Source organism: Spodoptera frugiperda, chromosome 25 (assembly GCF_023101765.2).
Source record: "Spodoptera frugiperda isolate SF20-4 chromosome 25, AGI-APGP_CSIRO_Sfru_2.0, whole genome shotgun sequence".
Lineage (NCBI taxonomy): Eukaryota > Metazoa > Arthropoda > Insecta > Lepidoptera > Noctuidae > Spodoptera > Spodoptera frugiperda.
In genome coordinates, this window is record NC_064236.1 from 11,947,680 (window position 1) to 11,971,938 (window position 24,259).

A 24,259-nucleotide genomic window follows, 5' to 3' on the forward strand; every position below is an offset into this window, starting at 1 on the left:
TCTCTTGCTCATGTCCGTATGGATGGTAATTTAACTAATCATAGTTAGAGAGTCGGTAATGCAGTTTCTTACGTTCCTTTTTACACTTTCGTGCGTTGTAGATTTGACTTAGAGCAAAATTGTTGCATTTCTTAAAACAAAAATGCGTAATATGGACCGACGAACTTTCAACTGACACATCAAGTCAACCGAGCTGTCACACATTGTGCTATTGTGATTTGTGAATTGTTCTCGTGGTATTTTTTATTGATTAATAATTATTTTAGTTGAGTCATAATTACCATGGCAAAAAAAGTGTTTCTTCTAGGGCCCGGCGGCCTAATTTTACAAAAGAAGAACTGATAATACTGCTTGCAGCGATGGAACCATACACCCATATTATTGAGTGCAAAAAGACTGACCAAATAAAACGAGTGAAAAGCAAAATGACTAGGTCAAAATAGCTATTATTTATTGAATATCCATTAATAAAAGTACCTTTCCTTACTTGTTGCTAGTTTTTATTTATTACTATTTATTGAATATCCATTAATACATATCGTCACGCCTTTAAGCCACACATTATGGCACGTAATGCCACTGTTTACACCCAATTTTCACAATTTATGTTGTAAGTCCCATATAATGTGTGGTGAGCCTATTGCCTTATACCGGGCACATGTCCAGACTCCGTGCTACTACTGAGAAATTTTCGAAAAACCGAAATAGCCCAGTAAAACTTTGCCCGACCCGGGAGTCGCACTTGCAACCACTCGGCCGACGAGGCAGTCCATATCCATTAATAAAAGTACATTTCCTTACTTGTTGCTGATTTTTAAAGGGGCTATTTGCTGTAATAAAAATATTGTGGTTTCTTTCGTTAGACGAAACCATCTGAACAATTTGTGGTCCGAATACATTCCAAATAAGTCTGCTCTCTTAAACAATTCCCTCGGTCTGTTAACATATTCTATAATCTCCTCATCGTCGTCAGAATACAATTCCCACAAATCCAACTTATAAACTTCCTACCAACCTCTTTACAATATTTTATAAAATAATAGTAAAATGTCTATAACCTAAATATGATGACGCGCGATTGGTACTAAACGTATTTAGCGAAGCTAAATAGCCATCTTTGGGTATTTAACTTTGACAGTTCGTTAAACGTGATTAGTGCCTAAATTTTTGTTGTGCAAGACGCTAAATGTAATTAGCCGACTAAATGCGTTTACGTCACTCTTAAACTGTATTTAGCGACGATGCGCAAGCCGCCCTAAAAGTATTATTTTTGAAAAATATTAGCGTTCTTCACTTCTCCTACACATAAACTATAAGTGTACCGTAAAACATGGCAACTTTACCATATTTTAGAACACAACACGAAATATATTTTTAACCATAAGACGCATAGAAACCAAAACTATATATTTAGAATTGTAGTCTATCTGGCTCACTTTACCGTAATCGTCATTAAATACAAACACTTATTTTAGCCGTAGTAAATAAAAAACGACATGGGTAAAGATACCAAATTTTTGGCAACTTTACCTACGCGCCGTATTCATCATGTATTGCATATTAAAGAGTTGTTGAGGTACAGAGGGCTTCATCTAGGACCTCTTCGTATTATAATGCAAACAATATGAGGAAATCTATAAAGATAACGGCTACACAGACAGTCGGGAAAGTTGCCACGGGTTTCATCGTAATTTACATACAAATAATTTGTTACGCTCGGGGTTGTCAAAAAAGGAGGAACTTTTTTATGACATGTATATTTAAAAAAAAATTAATAAACCTTAAACCTAAAGTAAAAAAACGCACAAATTTCTAACATAAATATTATTCCCTTTTAAACTAAATTAAGTTCTAAAATTTTAAGTATTTATGTTTAAAATTGTAAAAAAGGCTACAAAATAATGTTTAATCCTTGACTTTTTAATTTTATGACTTCACTATCTCCATAGCTAATTATAACATCACTTCCGTATAATTTTTATAGTGTCTAGCTCCGAGTTTTCTGCGGTTTTGTTTCATGGGAGCCATTTTGGCTGTAAAACAAAAGGTATTATTAAATACATTATATCTTATCATCCAGGATATTCATTATTATGCTGTGAAATTTAGGTATTCGAAAATGGTTACATACACACAAACAAGAAAAAAACATTTATTGCCAACCCTAACTGTAGGTAAAGTTGCCACAAAGCAGGCCGTGGCAACTTTACCTAACCTGTGTCAACATTACCGAAGCGATTATTTATCAATAAATTAAAGAAAAAGCAATTGCTGACATTACAACAGTAATCCCAACTATAATATACATACAAGATCAAAATTTCACTCACCTGTGACAAATAGTTAAGGCTCTGTAAGCACAATTTAGGAACAACTAACTTTTAGCTCATTTTCACGCATACATTGTGACGGCCATTACTGGCATAATAGCAGTCTTACGTCTACGCAAAATATAGTAAATATTTCCTTTTAATGTCTAAAAAATACTTCTATTACAAAACAGAATTCTAGTGGGTAGATTTTTAGATAAATGAGTTTATACCGAATACCTATAGTATGGTAAAGTTGCCAAGGGCCCGGTAAAGTTGCCATAGTTTACCGGTACCAAATTTTATGCTCCTACGTCCGCGCAATTTTCGTAAAAAGCGGTCCAAAGTTTTTGCATCACGTATTAATATATAGATGAAGCTAAACTGTCATTAGCATGTGGATTCATTGTAATTTATTTTCATTGTTAGGCTCACTAATGTGGCTTCTCTTGTATTCAATCAAGTACATTTAAATTCCGTAATTGAATGCGATCATTATATACGATAGGTTTCGATAGCCAACGGTTAATATATGAAAAATACTTTGGTTTAGTAAATCAAAGTGATAAAGTTAAAGGCTTTTATATTGATTGCATTTATAAATTGTGTTTTCAGTGTTGCGGATACCAGGTCAGCTATCTTTCTCACTCTAATACTCTTAACTTATGGAGGACGATATCATAACATTACGACTAAGCAATATTTAGATCAACAGTGAACTAGGAAAGGAAACAAACCTTGTTTGGTCAAGACCCATCAAATTGTTGAATCAGGATTAGTGATTTTTATCAACAAAGGACATTGCTCTGCGTTCATACATTGTTGGTCCTGGAGCCAAAGCATCGGATAATTTATGTATTTTGTTTATATATTGTATATATATTTGTGTATATATATTTGTTTATATATTTTGTTTATATAACTTTGTTAATAATTATATTCTGATACTCTTTATTGCACAGGGCTATTTTGTTCATTGTCCTTTGTTAAGCACTTTAATGAGTGTACTTTAAACGTCAAACTTTATTTAGAAATTTATTAATAGTTATGTGGTTTAAAAATTATATCAATTTATTCGGAAATTCCTCTCTATGGAACCGTGGACCTGGTGGTCAGAGTGGCTTGGATTCCTATCGGTGGGATACTTAACGTTAAAGTTGTTTATTTAAAAAAAAAATTAAAATACTATTAAATATACATTACACACGTGTACTAAATTACCACTAAAATAAACCCAAAGTATAAGTGTTAAGTTGCAAGGAATACCAAAAGAAGCCACTGTAAAACGGGAAGAAGCCTTACAAACCGGGGGTAGCCCTGACCGAGCCGGTTAAAGGTTAACGTTCTCAAATAAATTGTTTATTATAACTGTTTAATTTTCCAGATAATGTTTTTTATAAGTACCTTATTATGTGCGCCCTGGCACCTGTGACTTTTTTCGAGTTACTTAATAGGTATGGACTTTTTAGGATTATTTAGACACCACTGACAAACGGCAAAAGAAGACACACTTCGTTTTTGTTATTAAAAGTTCTATATTATACACGTATAATTTTGTAATTAGTAACAGCATACCTATCAGTTATCTAGTTGTATTATATTACGATGTCGCTGTGTAAAATATTAAATTGTACAATATGTGTGCAAAAAATTATCTTCTTTTTTCGATGTTTTCTGTTAGTCAAGATGGGCGAAAAGTAATAAATTATGAAAATAACTACTCAAATTTCTAATCACATTTAATTAAGTACTTTCTATACAAAGTGATGCTATATGACCTCTATAATATACTACGAATGATAGTAAGTTCCTTGGCTATCCGTTATCAGGTTTTACTGCCGCCATAAATGTTAGTACCTATGACCTGCTATGATATTTTTGACGACTTTACGTGCTCTCCGTCGAGCTCATCTGCAACATTACCGTGATAAGTTCCCTTTCAAATCGTTCTATGTAACTTTGTTTAGTTGCTATACTAGCGCTTTGAGTTGATGGTGTATAACTCCTGTGCTAGGTGTCGAATTCAATCTTAACGCCTTTTTTAAGGGGGGAAAATCATTAGATGACTTCTTTCGCCTTGGGCGAGGCGAGAGGGAGTGTCAGACTCTAACTGACTAAAAACCACCCCCGTAGTCTGCAGCTCCGGATCAGGCATCAGCCCTACTGGGCCCAATCTCTAGTGATCTGATGGGTCTTTGAGGCGCACGCGGAACGCGACACGCCGTACGCACTGGTCTGGTCGGGAGGCGAGCTATTCTTGCTCGCCGTCCGCAGACCCGAAACTCAACTAATGTGAGCTGCAGTATACTCGGAACTCATTTTTACATATAAAACCACGCCCAATACAGTCGAGTGCAAAAAATAATATGCTATGTAATCCTTTTGAAAGAATATTTGATGAGATATTTATAAAACACAATAAATCAAATGTTTATCCAAAGTAACCATTTGAAACTCGATTGTGTAAAGGTACGTATATGTAGGTATCATGAACCCTTTGATCAACAAGAAACTCAGAATAAAAGTAGAAATCACTCGATCTCATATTTAGAATGAGAGGGTTCTCTAAGGTACATTTTTGAAACACCTTTATTAGAGCCGGTGATGTACCTAAGGGTTACGAATTTATTGAGTGGTCTGATTGGATTGAAAGATTTAAGCGTAACTCGTACAAATACACATACTATTATACTTTAAGTCCGTATAAATATATGTCACCGGAAAATAACAAGATTCGTAAGTTTATCAATTTACTAGGAAGTTTATAAACTTTTGTAGGATTCTAAATGGGAGATAAATTGTAATATTTTACGTCCACATTTTTGTAAACACAAAGAACGTAAACAAAATCCTTTTATGAAAATGATATTGATATTAGTTTTTGTCAAACAATCGCATTGAAAGAACTCGAAAGTTTCATACGGTATCATAGTTCCAATGTAAACATTTTATCTGTGTTGTGGAAGCATGCCACAGCTGTGCACTGAAGCGTGAAGTATTGATAGATGCACGTTTGACGTCGCGTCGGCTGTATCCACTTACATTATATTGCACTCAATGTTCCAGGCGTGGTACAAACTGTGTCCCAGTTGCGCTTTTTATAGACCAAATCACAATTGACGGCTACTAGTAATCCTAATGGGAATAAACCGTCCCAGCTTTCGCTTCAATACTCATTGTCTCTTCTAACAATGACTGCTGTGCTGGAGTGATTATTCATAAAATACGTTGTATTTGTTTTCTGGGTTTAGTACACATTCTAGCTCAAATGAGCGACCATGAAATCTGTGCCAAATCTTGTTAGATTTTTTGCTCTCTTATTTTTTGAGGGTTTGAACGAATTACACTATTTCAGGCTCTTAATGTACGTATATTTAAATTAAAATAAAAAATAACAATTACTACCTATCTGTATATAATCTATTACTATAAACAAAACTACCTATACATTTTATAGACTTTGCTTCACTTAAAATTGTCACATTGTCTCTATTTCTGTAATCTAGTTTAAAAATAAAATTTCTTTATCTATTTCTATAATTGTCATGTTAACTGAAATCACAAAACATTACTTTTGTTTATAAAAAAAGCTATAAGCTACTGCGTGAGTATACCCAGTAGATTTTGAAAGTAATCGAATAACGTAATCTGATGGTTCCCCATTAAATAGGCTTTGTCTACTCGAGGCTCTAAGCTAATACCATCTGAAATCTATGTATTAACGTTCCTATGTTTTAAACGTTCCTGACACATTTGTGGCACTGAGAATGTGTCAATTAGACTAGCTGTCCTATCGACGAGATGGGAACCAGTGTGCCGACAAATTTTGTACTGTTTTGGAATCAATGGCAGTTGACATTAACATGCAATATTTATATGGTATAATGGAAACCCTGTATAATATAGTTTTTGTGAATTTTACAAATATTTTTTATATTACTAAATTAACACATACTGAACATGAGTAACGGTCATCGATAATTCGGTACAGTCAATAAAACGAATTCGGTGAAATACATGTAGTCAATTAAAACATACTAAGAAATCAATAAATACTAATTAATTGCTTGTGGGTAAATATAGTGAGATATATTATGCTCAGTAATAATAATCAACATAATTAATATTACTAAGGAAATACTCCAACACTGTTTAATATTAAATTCATAGTTATTAATGCATGGAACAGATACGATTGAACTTAATACATTTCCATATAAATAAATACTCATTATTCAAAAAAAGTAATAATATACCAACACTTTATACACGTGGGAGCAAAGAAACGGAGCCTCCAGCGTTTACTTCATTTCTTAATAAACATTTTATGTTGTAAGTATTTAATTAATTTGTAACGTACACCGTGTGATAGCCAATTTAGTTACCTTTAAAATAAAGGTGTTTTGTTGAAAATCAAACCCTTCTTTAAAAGTTATAGAGGGCTCTTTGTATTTGTAGCTTACGCTTTTTTATGGTATAAGCCGGTAAACTAGCACACAGTTGATAGTAAGCAATCGCCGCTGCCCATGAAAACCCGAAACACCAGAGGCGTTACGGGTGCGTTGCCGGCCTTTTGGGGGTTAGGAATTTAATGGTTGTTGGGCGATTGGGGATTGGGAAGATTGGGAAGGGAGGTTTTTGCGCTTTCAATAACCTCACCCGCACAATAAAACACGACGCAAACGTTTTGCACCAGTGTTTCGGCAATCATTAATTGTAATAAAATGGGTTCCTTAATTGAGGAGACGGCTCAAATAGTAAGTTTACAAGAAACTCGGCGCGGACAACGTGAAGTGTTGTGTCTACATTTATCATTTAAGTCCGTCAAGGGTAAAAATGTAATCAACTGGAGACTGGGTTACTACGATACGAGACGACCGGCTCAATGCAACTACTGCGATTCGCAACCATGATTTCAACGCAGTTTAGCTTTAGCAACAGCTACGTGACGTGCGATTCGACGATGAAATTTGATATCCCACAAACCTGCAACTGGCCGGGAATCAATTCAAAACGCTAGTGGCTATGTTTCTTTGCTCTTAATGTATGTAGTTCAATCATTAATTCGGAAATATGGAGTTTTGATTATTTCTGTGACTGGTAAAAATGAAAATGGACTGGTAAAAATTGCCAATTATGCAGATTTTTCTGTTCTCTTTTCCATTTCAATTCCAAGCAGAAGTACCTAATTACTAAACTAGTAGGTACATTGTAACCAATTCTTGCGGTTATTTTGTCCCATATTTGACTTCCAGCAAACCAGTATTGATTTACATTGAGCAATTTTTATTTGGTCATCCTTTGGTGACTTTGTAAATTTCGTATCAGCCGGGTATATTTTATGTGTATTTTTATTACGTATCATTGCCAGATTTCATTGTAAACCGCTTTATTGTTGGAAACAGAAGTTCTAAAATATTATTTAATTGTGTACATATATTTATTGGTAAGTAAAATTGGATGTAGACCTTTAGTGAAAAAAATCTATATATACTATCTTTGAATTATGTTTATTATCCTAATACAATTCCTATTTCCAAAATATCAGCTTAAAGGAGATGGCTAAATGACTGACCCAGGCATAATAACAAGAATACGAATTTCACGCTAACCCGTATCATTTAAATATTCACTTATGAATTATTTTGTGTTTAACTAATTCTTATAACTTGGTGAACAAAAATTAACAAAAAATAAGTTTCATAATTGATTTTTTTCTGTATTGGTTTGACATGACAACACGGAAGTAGGTACTGCAAGCTATTATTAGGACATTAGTTTCCCCGAAAATCAAATCGAAATAATTAAACGAACATCAATTTTTAATAACGGTAATATAATGACTTTTTTCTGAAACCAAATAATTGTAAATGTTTTGATCGACACAAAATATATATTTTGTATAAGATTGCACAATCTTACTATATATTTTGTGTCTGTCCTTGGTTACTTTGTGTTCATTATCTAGTATAAGCAGAATTGTTTACCTATCTACCTCATATATAAATAACTTTCGGCTCAGGTACATCAAAACGCCTTGGTAAAAGTTCACGGCAATGTGTTGTAGTTTGAAGTTTTTGTAACGTTGTTTGACGTAGGAACGCTACTTTATTTTCAGGATTGCGCAGATATGCCAAGTTTCTGGACCTTCTTAATTACAAAATATCAATTTTTAATTATGCGGCTTTATTTATTGCTAGGTACCATATTTATACAATATTTATTTGTACGGGTTACGACGTCCATACTTTGGTTTAGCCATGTCCTTTCAGTGAATTACTCGTTCAATAATGTAGTATTAGGACTGAGATAATTTAAAACTTCTATAGAATTGTTGCTAGTAGTTACACGCGCGAACCGCGACGTTTGGACTAAAGCCAACGAGTTTCATAAGTATTCTTCGCGTAATTACATTATTATGTGGCACAAGTATCTTAGTTCCAAACTAATGTTAACCTGGTATGAGTAAAAAAAATACATTAGAAAAAGAAATAGCAGCCACGAGTTTGCTACTACTGTAAAGCAGATGGAACCTTCCTTGACCCACATCTGCCATGATCCCCATACCTATCTGGAGATTTAAAAATCGTAGTTTACGCAAGGATCTGGTCAGGTTTAGGACATACCCATTACCCAGGTTAATGCAAAATTTCTGATTGAATGGTTCTACTAATAAAAAGTGCTATTGAGATTTTTGTCGTAAATTTAATGTAGGTAAATTGTGCTCCGTGTAATATACCCTCAGTTTCTCAAAGGCTTTTCAAATCAATAATCCTTTGATACAAAATCAAACGACTTACTTTCTATGGGAATTCTATTATCTTATATACTCTTATATATTCTTATATAATCGAGAAGGTGTATAACATGATCACACACACCACTCCCCCAGTGAGCTATTTTTGAAATATTATATTTAAGAGTATTGCTATACGTGATATTAGATAAGTTATTTCAAAAATGTTCAAAAATAAGTTTTAATACCGACATTGTTTTTCACATAAAATTAGTTCAGTAATTGCCATGAATCTTGACTCGAAAGTTTATATGAAAAACCTAGACGCAAATACTCTTAAAGTATTCCTTTAGTGGATTAGATGATAATCCGCTTATAAATTTTTCCTTCCCGATCGCGTCATTAGTGATATTACCACTGGCAGATATTAATTTTTGAAAAATAGTTTTTGCTATAATACCTTTGATCCTTTGTTTATTTTCCTTACAAAAATATGAATACTTATTAAGCACTTAAAATTTTTAATAGTACAGAGCCAAGTTTTATACATCTAATATCTTTTTCGAAATACTAAGACCGAATCTGTGGCCCTAGTGAAAAGGGGTATAAGTCCGATTTTGCCGAAAATGAGTTAAGTACACCAAAGTGTTCAGAAAAAAATGCTCTATCGATTGGTGAAAACGGATCTAACCTATCTCTAAAAATAAAGAAGTTACTGTGTGCAAAAGGGTTTAACTCAAACAAAAAAAAATGGAAAGTTCGGGTATAAGTATATTCAAATTTCTTTATACAGAACTATGACATCTTTACTTTGTGAGTAGGAATTTAACTAATTATAGATTTCCAGCGTTTCGTTTTATTTGGCGTAAAACGGCTTAAGTGTACTTGTTCTTTAAAAAATGTTTAGTGAATAATGGTTTTACTAGACATAATTCTCTTTTCACCTACATAAAACAGAAAAATCAAAAACAAGTCTGTTGACATCTGTTTTCACGTTTTTAATATTGAAATTAATCAATTTAAATCGATTTAACTGTATTTATATCCTACGAGTATGTTTCATTTTACGTGAAAAAAGTTACGAATGGACGATTCGGGGTACAGTGCGGGTGGGTGGGGAGCGCGCTGCAACTCGATTTACTCGATGCTTTTTTTGCTAAACCAAACCTTGTTTTTCCGTTTATTGATTATTATTTTTGAAAATCGATAATTACGCGAGTGAGTTGTATTCTTTTCCACTTATTTTAGTCGATTATTTCAATGTTATCATAAAATTGTATGGATTTTAGTCAACATGTACCCTTTTACACTGAGTTTCTAGTCTCTGTTCTAATAATATTTCCTACAATAATAAAATTAAATACGAATGATAAGTGTTTATTCCTGTAAAGAGTCGTAACTTGTTGACATAGGTTATTTTACTTATTACTCGGTGCTTTTTTTGTTATTCCGTTTATTAATTGTTACTATTTTATTTTTGTTCTTTTCCTATTTCGGGACCACAGGGTCCCGGACCTTTAAAAGGCATACGAGGAGCCGAAGCCAACTCGCGGAGGCCCGTTGAAAAATTTTAATCTAAATGTAATGGGACATCAACCGGCGATTATCCCTGTATGCACTATGGAAATACACCAAAGGACAATCCCCGGTTGATGCAGGACTATTGTGAGATATGGTAAAAAGAAATGATAGGGATATGGGTGTGGGTGGCTGTGGAATAGTTAACCGGTTAACTATGAACCTATCCTTTATAACCAAACTTAAACTATACTAAGGCCCCTGCCCCTGACCAATATTGATACATACGGATAAACAGGCAGGGGGTGACTCTCAAACTCAATTATTGGGTCCCCGAAAACGGCTAGCATGTAGCGACAAGGAGGCAACATACGTTGAGCTACTTGAGGAAGGAGAGGCATCCCACGGCTATTAGAGCAATCCCGGAAGTATGGTCAAGACCCCTACCAGCATCTTACTGGGATACATCCTTCCCCGAGTTGGAGTTGAAGGCAACTCCACTCTTGCGAATCTCCACTCAAACCAGCCGGTTAGTGCAAGAATGAGGTAGGAGAGGCCTCTCCGGTTAGTCGCAGGTACTAACCGGAGTCTAAGGCCAGCCGTACACGGACGGCTTCAAGCAGTTATAACCGACTGCTTGAAGCCGCGACTGCGCGATGAACTATAGCCATTCATTCGCTGCCGTACACACGATTGCTCGAGCAGTCGCGACCGCTTCAAGCCGTCAACTGCACGATGAAATTCCATCGTGCCGTCGACGGCTCGCGAGCAGTTGCGAGGCATACACGGACGGCTCGAGCCGTTGACTGCTCTAGAGCAGTCGACAGCTCTCCGACTTCCCTCCCCCCGCCCTTTGCGGCCTCGCGGCGTCTGCTGAAAAAAACAAAAGAAAATCAACTGTTGGGTAGCGTGTACCCAACTGCTCGAGCAGTCAACAACCGACGGCTCGAGCAGTCGACGCTGACCGCTCGAGCCGTCCGTGTATGTCGCTCAGCCGCTAACTGCTCGAGCAGTCCGTGTACGGCCGCCCTAAAAATGGGGCCTCTACCGGGAGTCAGGTCCGTGGGGTCGCCACTGCCCAACAGCTCGCCACAAGCTGCCTTGCGGACCTATTTTATGTTATTATTGTTATCACTAAGTATTAGGCGTCTTTCCCGCTCGTCCGCACTGCGGACGACTGGGAATGTTGCGTTCTGTTCATCTACTCTGTGGACGTATAGAACGCATTGTTCCTAGTCGTCCGCACCCCGTCATCTCACGTGTAGTCTAAGAGTTAATCAAGAAAATATGAAAATTACTTTACAGACAGGGTGTGGACGAGCGGGAATGACTCAGTATTAGTTGTATAAGCAGACCAATTTTCCGATCCACTTTATACGCCAAAGGTTTTTGCAGCGTTTCCCAGGGGTATTTTTTTAAAGTAAATAATATTTCGTTTTTGAATGGCTGGTCGCTATAAAGTAATTTATTAGTTTTACTTGTGTTAAAAAAACACTATAAAGTATTTTTTTAGTTTTACTTGTGTTCAAAATTAGATATAAGTTACACAAAATGATTCGTATAAGTCTTTATGTCCCCCTTAACTTGTCTGTAATCAATGTGAAAAAGGGAATAAGTAACTATTTTTCATATTTTTTAAATTTTAATCACGTTGATGGTAAGTTTATAACAAATACACGTGTTTCTGATAGTTAATCACTTATTATTCCATTGAATTACTTAGTTATCATAAAAAATATTCCAAATGCGTATCCTTTTTCACTTGTGTAAATAAACTTTTGATTTAAATGTAAAGGGGTATAACTTATTTTATACCCTTAAGGCATTCATTTTTTGGTTGGTATAAGTCACTATTTCGGAAACTATTAAGTTTACGTAAAAAATGACTCCATAATAGCAAAGAGCATAAAAAGTTTACCTATAAAACACATCACATGTATTTAATTCGGCAGCAGTTTGACCGCTACAAATTTTGAAACATCGCGCGGTGCGTTTTTTGCGTCTCCTGTAAAGTTGCATTTTTAGACTTACATCCCTTTTCACTAGAGCCACAGGAATGTGAATGCAATACTATAATAAATCATAGTAATTTAAAATTGTTATGTATTTACTAACCCAGTGTAGAGAAGTAGGGACAAGTTATTATGTATCTTAAAGCCCAAGATATGATTAACCAGAGGAGATGAGTTTGAAACTGTGGACAAGAAGGGTCGGGTGCGAAGTTGTGTTGAGTTAGGATACTTAGTGTGTGTGATATTGTTGTCTTCATATAGGAATTTATAATATAATAATCGCGGATAGTGGTGGAATAATCGCAGAGTTTATGACCACGTCACGGTTATGTTTTTACTTCATATGAAATCATTACCTAATTTTGTCATCTTTACCAATGAGTGTACATTTGTATTTAGCTACATCTTATCAGGTTTTTATAAAGTAACAAGCTGTTCTTTCTACTAACTTAAACCGCGTTGTTACCTAATTACAAAAAGAAAACGTTTGAAAAATTGTGGTCATAGTATTTAATCTAGAGTTAACAACTATATTCCATCTTTAAATAAAAAATAATGAGTGTTTTTATTTTTCCCAAAATAGTCGAATTCCATGCATCACGTTTCATGTATTTAAATAATATTTCACGTATTTAAATACATGAAATATTACTACAGCAAAAGATTTTTTGAAATTAGTTCAGTAGTTTTGGAGACTATCTTCCTCAAACATACAAACGCTATATATCTTCCTAATATTAGGGTGCGTTTCCAGGAGCTGCGTGGAGTTCAGCAGAGCAGAGCCAGCTAAATAGGTAGGTTTTCCATTAAACCTGCACAAAGAAGAACGGTGCAGAGCTGAGCTGTATAGATGGGTGAAGAGGCGCGGAGCTGACACAAGAGAAACAAAGCTGTGAAGTGGAGTTGGGGGGGGGTGTCTGTCGAACAGTGAGGATGAAGTGTGATCTCTAACCAAAAAGAAAGCCTTTTTTATATTTATATATATTTCTGTTTGATGATGAAGAGATTGAGGCGCGCATCCCCGCTCTACACCGCACAGCTCCGCTCTACATCGCACAGCTTCGCTCTACACCGCACAGCGCCGCTCTACAACGCATAGCTTTGCTGTACACCACACAGCTTCGCTCTACACCTTACAACCCCGCTCTCCATCGCACAGCTCCACTTCACTCGACAGAGCTTCGCTTCATTCGGCACAGTTCCATGAAGCTCGATACCACTGTGTTCCGCTTATCTCTTCGCACCAAACGTTTTAATGTAAATCTTCTTAATTCCGCTAACACTGTTTCCACTGAATCGGAACGGAGATGAGATGTGTATTTTGACCAATGTGATTGATCAATTTTTATAAATCTCTGCTCATGTGCACGCAGCTTAGTTTAGTTATTGGTCTATATGCGGTTGAGTTACTATTTAGTATTTATTGTTACTCTATTTTCCAAATTGGCGCATATAAAGTAACAAGCTGTTCTTAATATGCGGCAATTTGACTTGTTTATGCGTATGCCTGTATATAACCTGCATAACACATCAAGTCTGTATATAATAATTCTTTTTGCTTCTTTAAGTGTATGTGTGAAAATATACTATACATAGCTAATTATTTTGTATTTGTTGTCTTTTATTGTAATGACATTTTTGTGCTTTTACTTTTTCTATGTCATTTTTTGTATGTATTTATATAATTAGTATAGAACTGTGTTAACATAATGAATAATAAACGTAAGGATACTGTATAATTCTAATAACACTCATTTAAATACGTATTCTTTGTATAAACATCGTTCTGTTATTACATGTTTTCATGCATAACTGAAATCATAATTTACCTTGTTACATTTCTTTCTGTTAAACAACCTTTTAGACTTTGTAAAAGCTTACAGATTGTTCGATAGATAACTCCAACAAGTAGCTCTCAAAGTTACCATTAGGCACACTGAAAGCTTTTTATCTCAAAAATATCATCGACTGAGATGAAACTATTGATTGAAATAATTTATTTACTTCATCAGCCAATTAGCATCTCAGTGCAAAATAATGATTATAATTTATTAGTTATTAATTATTTTATTTGTTCTATACATTTTTAAATAATAGTACCTAATTATAAAATATGCAAATCAAGTCTTTTTATCCTCAAAGGGGTAGTGCGCATTACGGCACGTATTGTTATGATGTACACTCACTTTTCAGTATTTGTGTTATAAGCCCCAATGTAATAGCTGATGAACCTATTGCCGTATACAGGGTACTATAATTAAAGACTCCATGCTACTACTGAGAAATTTTCGAAAACCCGAAAGAAGCCCAGTAATACTTTGCCCGGATACAGGAATCGAACCTAAAACCCCTTGCCCGGCAGTCACTATTGCGTCCACTCGACAAACAAGGCAGTAAATTTTTTTGTTAAAATACACTTAATAATATAAAAAGCCGGTTTCCCTCCCCAGTAACGAGAGAAGTCCAAGCTACGGACGCATATGTAGTACGTAGTTCGTTATCCCTATGCTAGTATTCGCACCTTCCATATATTCTTTCCACCAAATGGAACAGCGCACTAACAAAAGGGTGTTCTAATATCATTGCGCACGACTGAACTTGCCCTACAGTAACGCACTCTGTAATTGCACAAGAGAATTTACTTTTACTACCCCATTGTTATAATGTTTTGCTTAGAATATTTATCAATCAACTATTAAGATATCAACTTCCAACAAAAGTCTGTTGAAGGCAAATCTCTTAGCGCCGGTCACTTTTGCCACCCATGGCGTTTAATGTGTTAAGTGACAAATATACTTATATAATAAAACATAGTTGTAAATATAAATAACATACAGGAGTATCCCAAAAGGGTAATTTTGTGGACATTTTAGTTTCCTACTTCTTTTCAAATCATTCCTATCCTATTCATATTAAGATGTTTAAATAATACTTGAGGGAAACTTCCTAAAATATACTCTATTTGAATAACAGTAGCTCAATATTGTGATATTGAAATGACCCACTTATATTTAAATTAATGTAATTGAAATAATTATGTGTGCATAAAGTTAATAACTTTATCTGCAACTATCTAAAACTTGATAATTTAATTCGCAAATGACTTTCATGTAAAACTTTGAGTTACTGTTGTAAAAAAAGAATCTTAATTTTAATGAAAGCGTCTAATTTATACCTGTAAACCTTTATACCTGTGTATAAGATAACAGTAGAATTAATGATATAAAAATGGAATGATCATGTCAATCTGTATTTTACTTGATTACTTATTATCTACTTTTAGTTGTATGAATGTAGTTACTCCATCAGTTGTTAGAGTCAAATTTTCCTAAAAAAGTTAATTTCTTCAAATATTATGCCATCAATGTCCTTTGTGACCTACGCCCAGTTAGGCCAATGTCTACTTCGAATCGAGTCTTTATATCCAATGCAGTAGCCAAGTTTTGTATTATATACATAAATAAAAAAGTTAGACTAAATTGTTTTAGTGTATGACATTTTCTGTATAAAAATTCACTATACAGAACAAAACATTCTATTGAGCACTGTGTTTCTATATTATTTCGTTAAAAATTCCTTCACATTGCTCAAAAACATTCGAAATTAATTAAATTCGGTATGTGAAGGAATCAATAAATTCCTTGAGGGTTAAGCTAACCGAAAAGGACGAATATGATATGAAATTAATTGAATTGTTACATAAATCCTAATAATATTACGCCTAAGACACTGGTCAACTAAAAAATCTTGTAATATAAGTCTGTGTTTGGCTACCAACCCGCATTCTGCCAGAACGGCGAAGCGAATATGTGACTGATAGATCTACAATTAACTTCAAATAAATAAATCAACAAAATGTTTGTTGCGAGTTACATTCAACTGTAACTTTAAGGCTTGTGACACGTAAATGGCTATAATTAACCAGTCCAACGCGCATGGGCATATAGTGAAATGACCTATTTTCTTTAGCCTACGTTTTGTAAAGGGAGCAGGGACAATACTTCGCTTTCATTTATAAATTGTATTACGAGAATAGGGGAAAAACTGGCTTAAATTGGGTACTATTAAAAGAGAAAATAATAGTAGTATGTTATAAAAATATTGGCCCTAACTGACTGACTGATTCATCATACTATGCTTGCCATGCGCAAACCATCAATGCTAAAAACAGACAGCCAAAATTCCACCCCCAAAGGGTCAAAATAGAGAATGAAGTCGTTATCTTTAAAGTAACATATTGATATTCTTTATGCCAGTTATTGATGTCAAATAAACGAGTAAGTGTTAAATGAATACTTATAAGGGATAAAATATGTGTTTATTCTTTGATGTAATCAACTTCAACATGAGCATAGCCTCGGGCAAACTGTTCCACTATAAAATCTCCTATAAACGATTTGCACAATAAAATGTAAAATCATGTAATTGTGTTTACAATTAATTCAGTTCTTTATTGTGATTTTAGCAGACCTTTGTGCTGTATTGAAATCATTATTCATTGTTTGTTTGTATCGAAAACGACTATTGACAGATCAATCTTCATTATCAGTAAAATTACAATGCCAACCATCAAAAATTAATTGCATTGAGGACTTTGATTCGCAAATATTTAACCCAGTGATTTGGTTAATTTGGTCATATTGTTTGAATTGCTTGCTTGCAAAATGTATTCGCAACGTATGTAAATGATGATAAAAACTATATTATTTTATATTCGCGTCCTCTTTCAACGACATTAATTCAATTAAGTCGCTCTTAATGTAATGAAATTTGTATAAAAAATCTGAGTAACGCTGCAGTTATTGAAATGCAGACTTTACCTCACTTATGATTCTGTGACAAAGGACTTTTCTATGCTACTGTTTAATAATTTTAATGCAACTACACTGTTGCAATAAAATTCCTTTGACGTTGTTCTAAAAAGCTTCCATTATTTTTAAACGTCTAGATCCTGTTTATACTTTTATACTTTCACTCCTCTGTTCATTTTTCGTTTTACTTTATAGCACTATGTTCTCGATTGTTTTTTTTATCATAAGTGTACTGTAACAGGAATAATTGAATTTGTATGGGTACCTAATATTGTATCGATGTCGCTCGTACAAAGACTTGGTCATTGTATTAGTTGCGGTACAGTTTCTGTCGTTATCTTTATGTACGTCTCCCTGTCTTCCGAATATCTGACTCTTATAGTGAAATGTTCGGGAGAATAACAGAGCAACGTTGACTTTCCTATTCTGTACTAAAGTGTAGGAATTGTTTTGTTACTGTCTTCTTATCCTAGATCAAATAGGCAGCAGCAGTATAATGCAGGTGCAGGCCAGTTCACGAGAGCATGAAACGAACTTTTCTATATACCTATATATAATTATTTTAAGTTGTTTTCCAAATAGAGCGCCATTTTTAGTGTACTTGTTGGTTTCATTCTATACTTTAAGTATGTAAAAATAACAGCTGTTTTTCAATTTCTTATCTGTTTTTTATTTTGTTATCTCGTACCTAAACTACAATACAATTCTTAAAAATATTATTAATTAACCAAGTTAACTATCCAAGTTGTGAATATCTGTATAACAAAAATTTGGTAATGTCCAAAAAACACCCATGTTTCTTTCTTTAATCGTGTCTGTCTTGTGCCACCTACTCACAAATGTTGCTACTATTTTCATAGTTACTTTAATACTGAACGTTCTATGAAACATAAGGTACACTCCCTAGTCAGTGTGAAGCAAAAGGCTACAATGTGTCGCAACCAATATCGAAACAAAACGAAGTTATTTTAAAAACGCGCCTGAAAATTGTTCACCCTTACCGAAAGCCGCAGCTGCTACGAGCGAGTGAGACAGTCACTATGTGAAAGAAAGAGAGATCCAATCCACGTACATGGTGATTACATGGAAAATACTACGCGTGCAAGTGAGACGAGACCAAAACATATTTTACATCACTTAAAATAATAAATAGTTAAATACTGCAACATAAACTTGCACAATATACAGCACTACGAAGTATAATATTCTTGTGAAAACTGTTTATGCTCGAAGAAAATAAATACAAATAATTAAATCAAATAGTGTAAAACTTAATTTAACAACACACGTGTTTATTAAAACTTACCAACTGCTATTTTCTCAACTGTAAGAGGCTGTGCTAACAGTAACACTGCGTTTAACAACAACAAACCGGCATAACGCGTGGCGTAATAACTAAAAACCACCATTTTTGGAAACGACCTTTCTGTGATCTTATATTTTTTATTTACAAAATAACATAGTAACGTCTACGTTATTTAAACGAGTTTAGTTATTTAATTGTGAGGAATTTCAGGCGATAAAGTGTCGGGATGCTGTGTGCAAACCTGAGACTTAGGGGCGACTGATGGCAAGCGAGTGTGGCATGGGACGCGGGGGCTCCTCCCACTCCACAGAGTGCGCTCTCACTTACTCGCTTAACGAATTACTCGACAGTTTTCCAAATATTCAACAGACGACTATGCTGAATATTTGGAAAAGTCTAATATTTTATTTACTTATTACAGTATTTACGTGATTTAAGTCACATCGAAAGTGTCTTAGAAGACCTATACATAAAAAAATCTAATAATATTTTGTTTGATTCGTAATTAATTACATTAAAAATGAAGTATAATTTTTCATTTACAATAATAGTATTTTTTATATATTTGGTTTCTTTGTTCCTAAAAGTTGGAATATTTGCTTAATAGATGGTGCGCGCGTCGTTCTCCACAGAGATAAGGGTCGCCCCCTCCGCCACCTACCCTCTTCCTTGGAGCGTGATCTTCTCCCTTTCGCATTAGCCACAATTTCGACATTGCCATACTGCCACGCGTCGCTCATAGGTTTTTAAAAATATCGTAAATATAGTTACGCGCGAGAATTATGGATTTTGAAACGTATGTACATAGGTACATTAATTATAGAATTAAAGCACATAATCAAAACAAATTACGGACGGGTAAAAGTACGTATTTTCCTATAATGTGTAGATAGTTTACGTTATCTACATTTTATTGAATAATTCATATAGAAGAGAGCAACATAAAGTGTACGTAAGGCATATTGTACCGGTGACTGGCAACGCCAATGCAATGAAAGAACATTTTTGGTATTCTAAGCAGATTGTGAATCTGTATCCAAGGGCTGCGTAGCTTAGTAACGAAATTCCCCTATAGGAAAACTAATTTCTTTCAGCTTTAAAAGCGAGTGAAGGTTTATTTATTCGAGATTTCTTCCTTGCGTATTCGTAAGTGACCTCCAGTATAAGTTGAAGGGATTGGTTTACGTTTAACAGAAATTCTACTTACGAACCTTTCTAAGGCAAAAGAAGAATGAAAAAGATGTTATGTTTTATTATAATGAAGATCATAATAAGTAAAAGTATACTGGTAAAAATTCTATTTTTGTATTACGTATTTTACAATATCATTTGTAAAAAAAATAGGAGAAACCTCGTGGGGATAACCGATGTACCTTACCTAGTAACTTAAAATTACATACATCATTCTATATCACCCCGTTCCTACTTCTGCTTTTCAAGCCGGAGTCCCGGTAACCCACTAGGCTGTCTGCAGCTCCGGGTCGACATCAGCCCTACTGGGCCCCATCTGTGGTGATCTGATGGCTCTTTGAGACGCGCGCGGAACGCGGCGCGATGTACGCACGGGTGTAACACCCCCTGCTATTTATTCTTTCAATATTTTCAATGTACAGAATTGACCCTTCTACAGATTTATTCTAATATGAATGAATGAATGAATGAATGAATGAATGTGTTATAAACGTAAGAGTAGACAAATATAATCAGAAAGCTCCGAACTGCTAAGCTATCGGGAGTTATACGTGTTATTGTGAGTCAACCATAAGAGATAGACATTTGCTGTCGTGGAATATTTTTTAAACAATTTTAAGGAGAACATTTCCGTCATACATTATTTCTGTGTAGCTTGAACCATTAAGGCTGCACACGCGACGGAAGCTTAAAAAATGGAGTAAGTTCTCCTGTTTTCCCAACATTTCCCTTCACTGCTCTGCTCCAATTGATCGTAGCGTGATGAAAAGTATACTATAACCTGCCCAGGAGTATGAAGAACAATTGTACCAAGTTTCGTTGAAATCTGTCGAGTGGTTTTTATTTCTATAAAGAACATACAGACAGACAGACAGACAGACAGACAGACAGACAGACAGACAGACAGACAGACAAAAATTTTTCTGATTGCATTTTTGGCGTCAGTATCGATCACTAATCACCCGCTGATAGTTATTTTGGAAATATATTTAATGTACAGAATTGACCTCTCTACAGATTTATTATAAGTATAGATGTATATTATATTTTTCACAAGTGTATATATGTATGTACTTTTTCCTTAAGACTTATTTATTAACACAGTTACTACGTCGTTATTTTGAAGTTACTAACATTAAATAAATTTACTAACCTAGAATAAATTACAATATGTTTGCATTTATGGAATTTTATAATATATTTCGTTATTGAATAGCGGAGTCCTCCAATATAAGCATATTTTGCTCAAAATAAATCTCCAATCACATTTTTGTAAGCACTATATCCTGTTTTGCAAATAAACGATTTTTATTCTACTTAATATGAGTTGTGTAATATCGATTTCAAATCAGAAATCAATTTCATATATCTATATATATTTCTACTATTTGTTTCAATTCGAACTACATATAAAAAAAAACCTCCCTTAAAATAACTTTTAGGCAACGACTAGGAAGTTTAATATCCTTAAGCAGTTGACGACCCGAGTCCCTTTAAACCTTGAAAGCTCAAAGGGGAAATAAAAAGATATTTCCATTGCAAATTTGAGCAAGTTTGATTTTGATCACTACTCCGGGAGAAAGCCGAGAAGAAACAAGGTCGCTGAAATCCTAATCTTAGACTTTTGAAAACATTTCCTTGTTTAAATTGAACAAATACCGTCGTTTTCAACATTGTAGGTAAACGTGAGACTCCAATTGCAAGATAAGGGTTTCTAAGGATCAGATGAAGATTCTTATCTCGGAATACACGGATAATTTTTGAATATACATCGAATAAAATACCTCGCTATCACTTGAAGACAACTGTAAGTAGTAAAATGTTAAACAAATAAATTGACTTTTGTAGGTACTACCTTGATCTTAGTTCACAATTTTACACCCTTTCAACTTTTTTTTTTTATTGTCATTATCGTCTCTTCTCTCAATTTTTCAATGTTAACTACTATTTACGTTTTATCCATTTCAAGAGGTGAGTCAACGAACTACTATTGAGAATCGTGAGGTGATCTCCAACCACCGTAAACATGGGCCTACGTACGACGAACACAGGTAGCTTACCACCCGACCAGAACCAGATCTGTGCGTACGGCGCCCACCTCAAAGAGCCATCAGATCACCACAGATGGGGCCCAGTAGGGCTGACGCCGATCCCGAGCTGGCGCACTGCCTAGCGGGTTACCGGGGCCGGCTCCAAAAGCAGATGTAGAACAGGGTGATTTTTAGTCAGTAATAATAAAAAGTAATAAATCAAATAAGTCAAAAAATGATGATTTTCCCCCTCAAACAAAAATCCATTTTAAGAGAGACGAAGGTTTTTTAGCTCTTCTATTCTACATCCATCTTAACATTCTACTTTATCACATTTAATTCACAAGAAAATCTCCACTTGAACTCCACGACCCAAAGGTGTCAATTACGTTTGAAATGTTATTTGCCAAACAGATTCTCACTACAAGAGTAAAAACTGTTGGCTGGTCTAAGACGATATGTGATTCTCAAGTGGCAAATTACTACTCATCTTAGAAAGGCACATGCTTTGGCCACGTACAAAATGTCAATGACGAACTTGAGTAAGAGCATTGCCGGAGAGCATAACATCTGTCAAACCTGTAAGTAAGGTCCTTCAATAGCGCCACGCCGGCGCCGGATTTGCGCCGTCCAACCACCTAGGCTCTCAGCAGAACCGCTACGACAGGAAAATATTTCTTCGAAAATTCTTCTCTTACCTATAATAATCACTTTCTTATATTTTTTATTCAAGTAAATCAGATATAAGTATTTACCATAGCGTGTACCTACGTCTCGGTATATATAATCATAACTGCAAGCTTAAATACTAATTTGGAATGCAATGATTGCGAGAAATCTTTAATATATTTAATAGTTATTTTGCTCGAGTAAAATGTACACAAACAGTTACTTGACAAGACAGCGCATTCGCTGGAGCGACCAACCGACGCGACAGGTCGGGCGTAGGGCCACAGAATAATAAGGTAGGGCGCCGCATCGCTGTACCACGGTGCTTTTTTTTTTTTTTTTTTTTTTTGAGGGGGAAAATCATCCAATGACTTCTCCCGCCTTGGGCGAGGCGAGAGGGAGTGTCAGACTCTTACTGACTAAAAACCACCCCGTTCCTTCTCCTGCTTTTCGAGCCGGAGCCCCGGTAAACCCGCTAGGTAGTCCGCAGCTCCGGGTACCACGGTGCTACGCCGCGTCTTCACGCCGTTCTTAGCATCATTCTTTTATTTAACAAACTGTATACGTATCAGGCTTTGATGTCTAGAAATCTTATAATACTCAATGGATAGCACATTACAAACAGTAACGGACATAGATGATATTGAAATTGCTCGGACTTATCAATGTAGTTGTACGAATTTACATAAGCATATTAACATAAATAAAAATGACTTGACGATTGTATCCCAAAATATAAGGAGTATATACTGCAATTTTGACGACCTTAGAGCGGCCGTACACGGACTGCTCGAGCAGTTAGCGGCTGAGCGACATACACGGACGGCTCGAGCGGTCGGCGTCGACTGCTCGAGCCGTCGGTTGTTGACTGCTCGAGCAGTCCGTGTACGGCCGCCCAACTGCTCGAGCAGTTGATTTTCTTTTGATTTTTTCAGCAGACGCCGCGAGGCCGCAAAGGGCGGGGGGAGGGAAGTCTGAGAGCTGTCGACTGCTCTAGAGCAGTCAACGGCTCGAGCAGTCCGTGTATGCCTCGCAACTGCTCGCGAGCGGTCGACGGCACGATGGAATTTCATCGTGCAGTTGACGGCTTGAAGCGGTCGCGACTGCTCGAGCAGTCGTGTGTACGGCAGCGAATGAATGGCCATAGTTCATCGTGCAGTCGCGGCTTCAAGCAGTCGGTTATAACTGCTTGAAGCCGTCCGTGTACGGCTGGCCTTACGGTCTTTCTAGCAAGTCTTAAATTTGAATCTGACATTTTAATACTCACAGAATGTAGACTTGACTCTAAAAAACCTATCCCGCAAATTAATAACTACCATTGCTTTGCGACTAATCGTAAACTAAACCAAAATGATGGCGTAGTGGTATATGTAAGAAAATCTGTAAAGGCTAAAGTTAGAGAAATATGCTTGACGCAAGCTTCGTGTCTCGAGTTGGAGGTACTGGATAATATCGTGCTATGTATTTACCGGTCACCTTCTAACACAAATACAGAGACCTTCATTGACTCTCTCAACTCACACCTAAATACATTAAAATCACATAATAATATCATCATAGCGGGGGATATTAACATCAATCTCATACCTAGGGACAATGATCCAGCTTACATTTATAATAATAGAGCTAACTATTTAAACATGCTGTCACTGTACGGTATACTTCCGGGGCACGTAC

The 24,259-nt window shown here is 35.4% G+C and overlaps 1 protein-coding gene across 2 annotated transcripts in view; it reads right to left on the reverse strand.

Annotated features, from left to right (window-relative positions):
* The window catches only part of LOC118272813 (glutamate receptor 1), an 83,437-nt gene extending 64,473 nt beyond the window's left edge, over positions 1-18,964 (reverse strand). For both annotated transcript variants that reach the window (XM_035589537.2, XM_035589604.2), the window contains exon 1: positions 18,693-18,964. In XM_035589537.2, the coding sequence (XP_035445430.1) occupies positions 18,693-18,795 (103 nt within the window). In that variant the 5' untranslated portion in view covers positions 18,796-18,964. The remainder of the gene's footprint in view (positions 1-18,692) is intronic.
* Between the last annotated feature and the right edge of the window lie 5,295 nt (positions 18,965-24,259).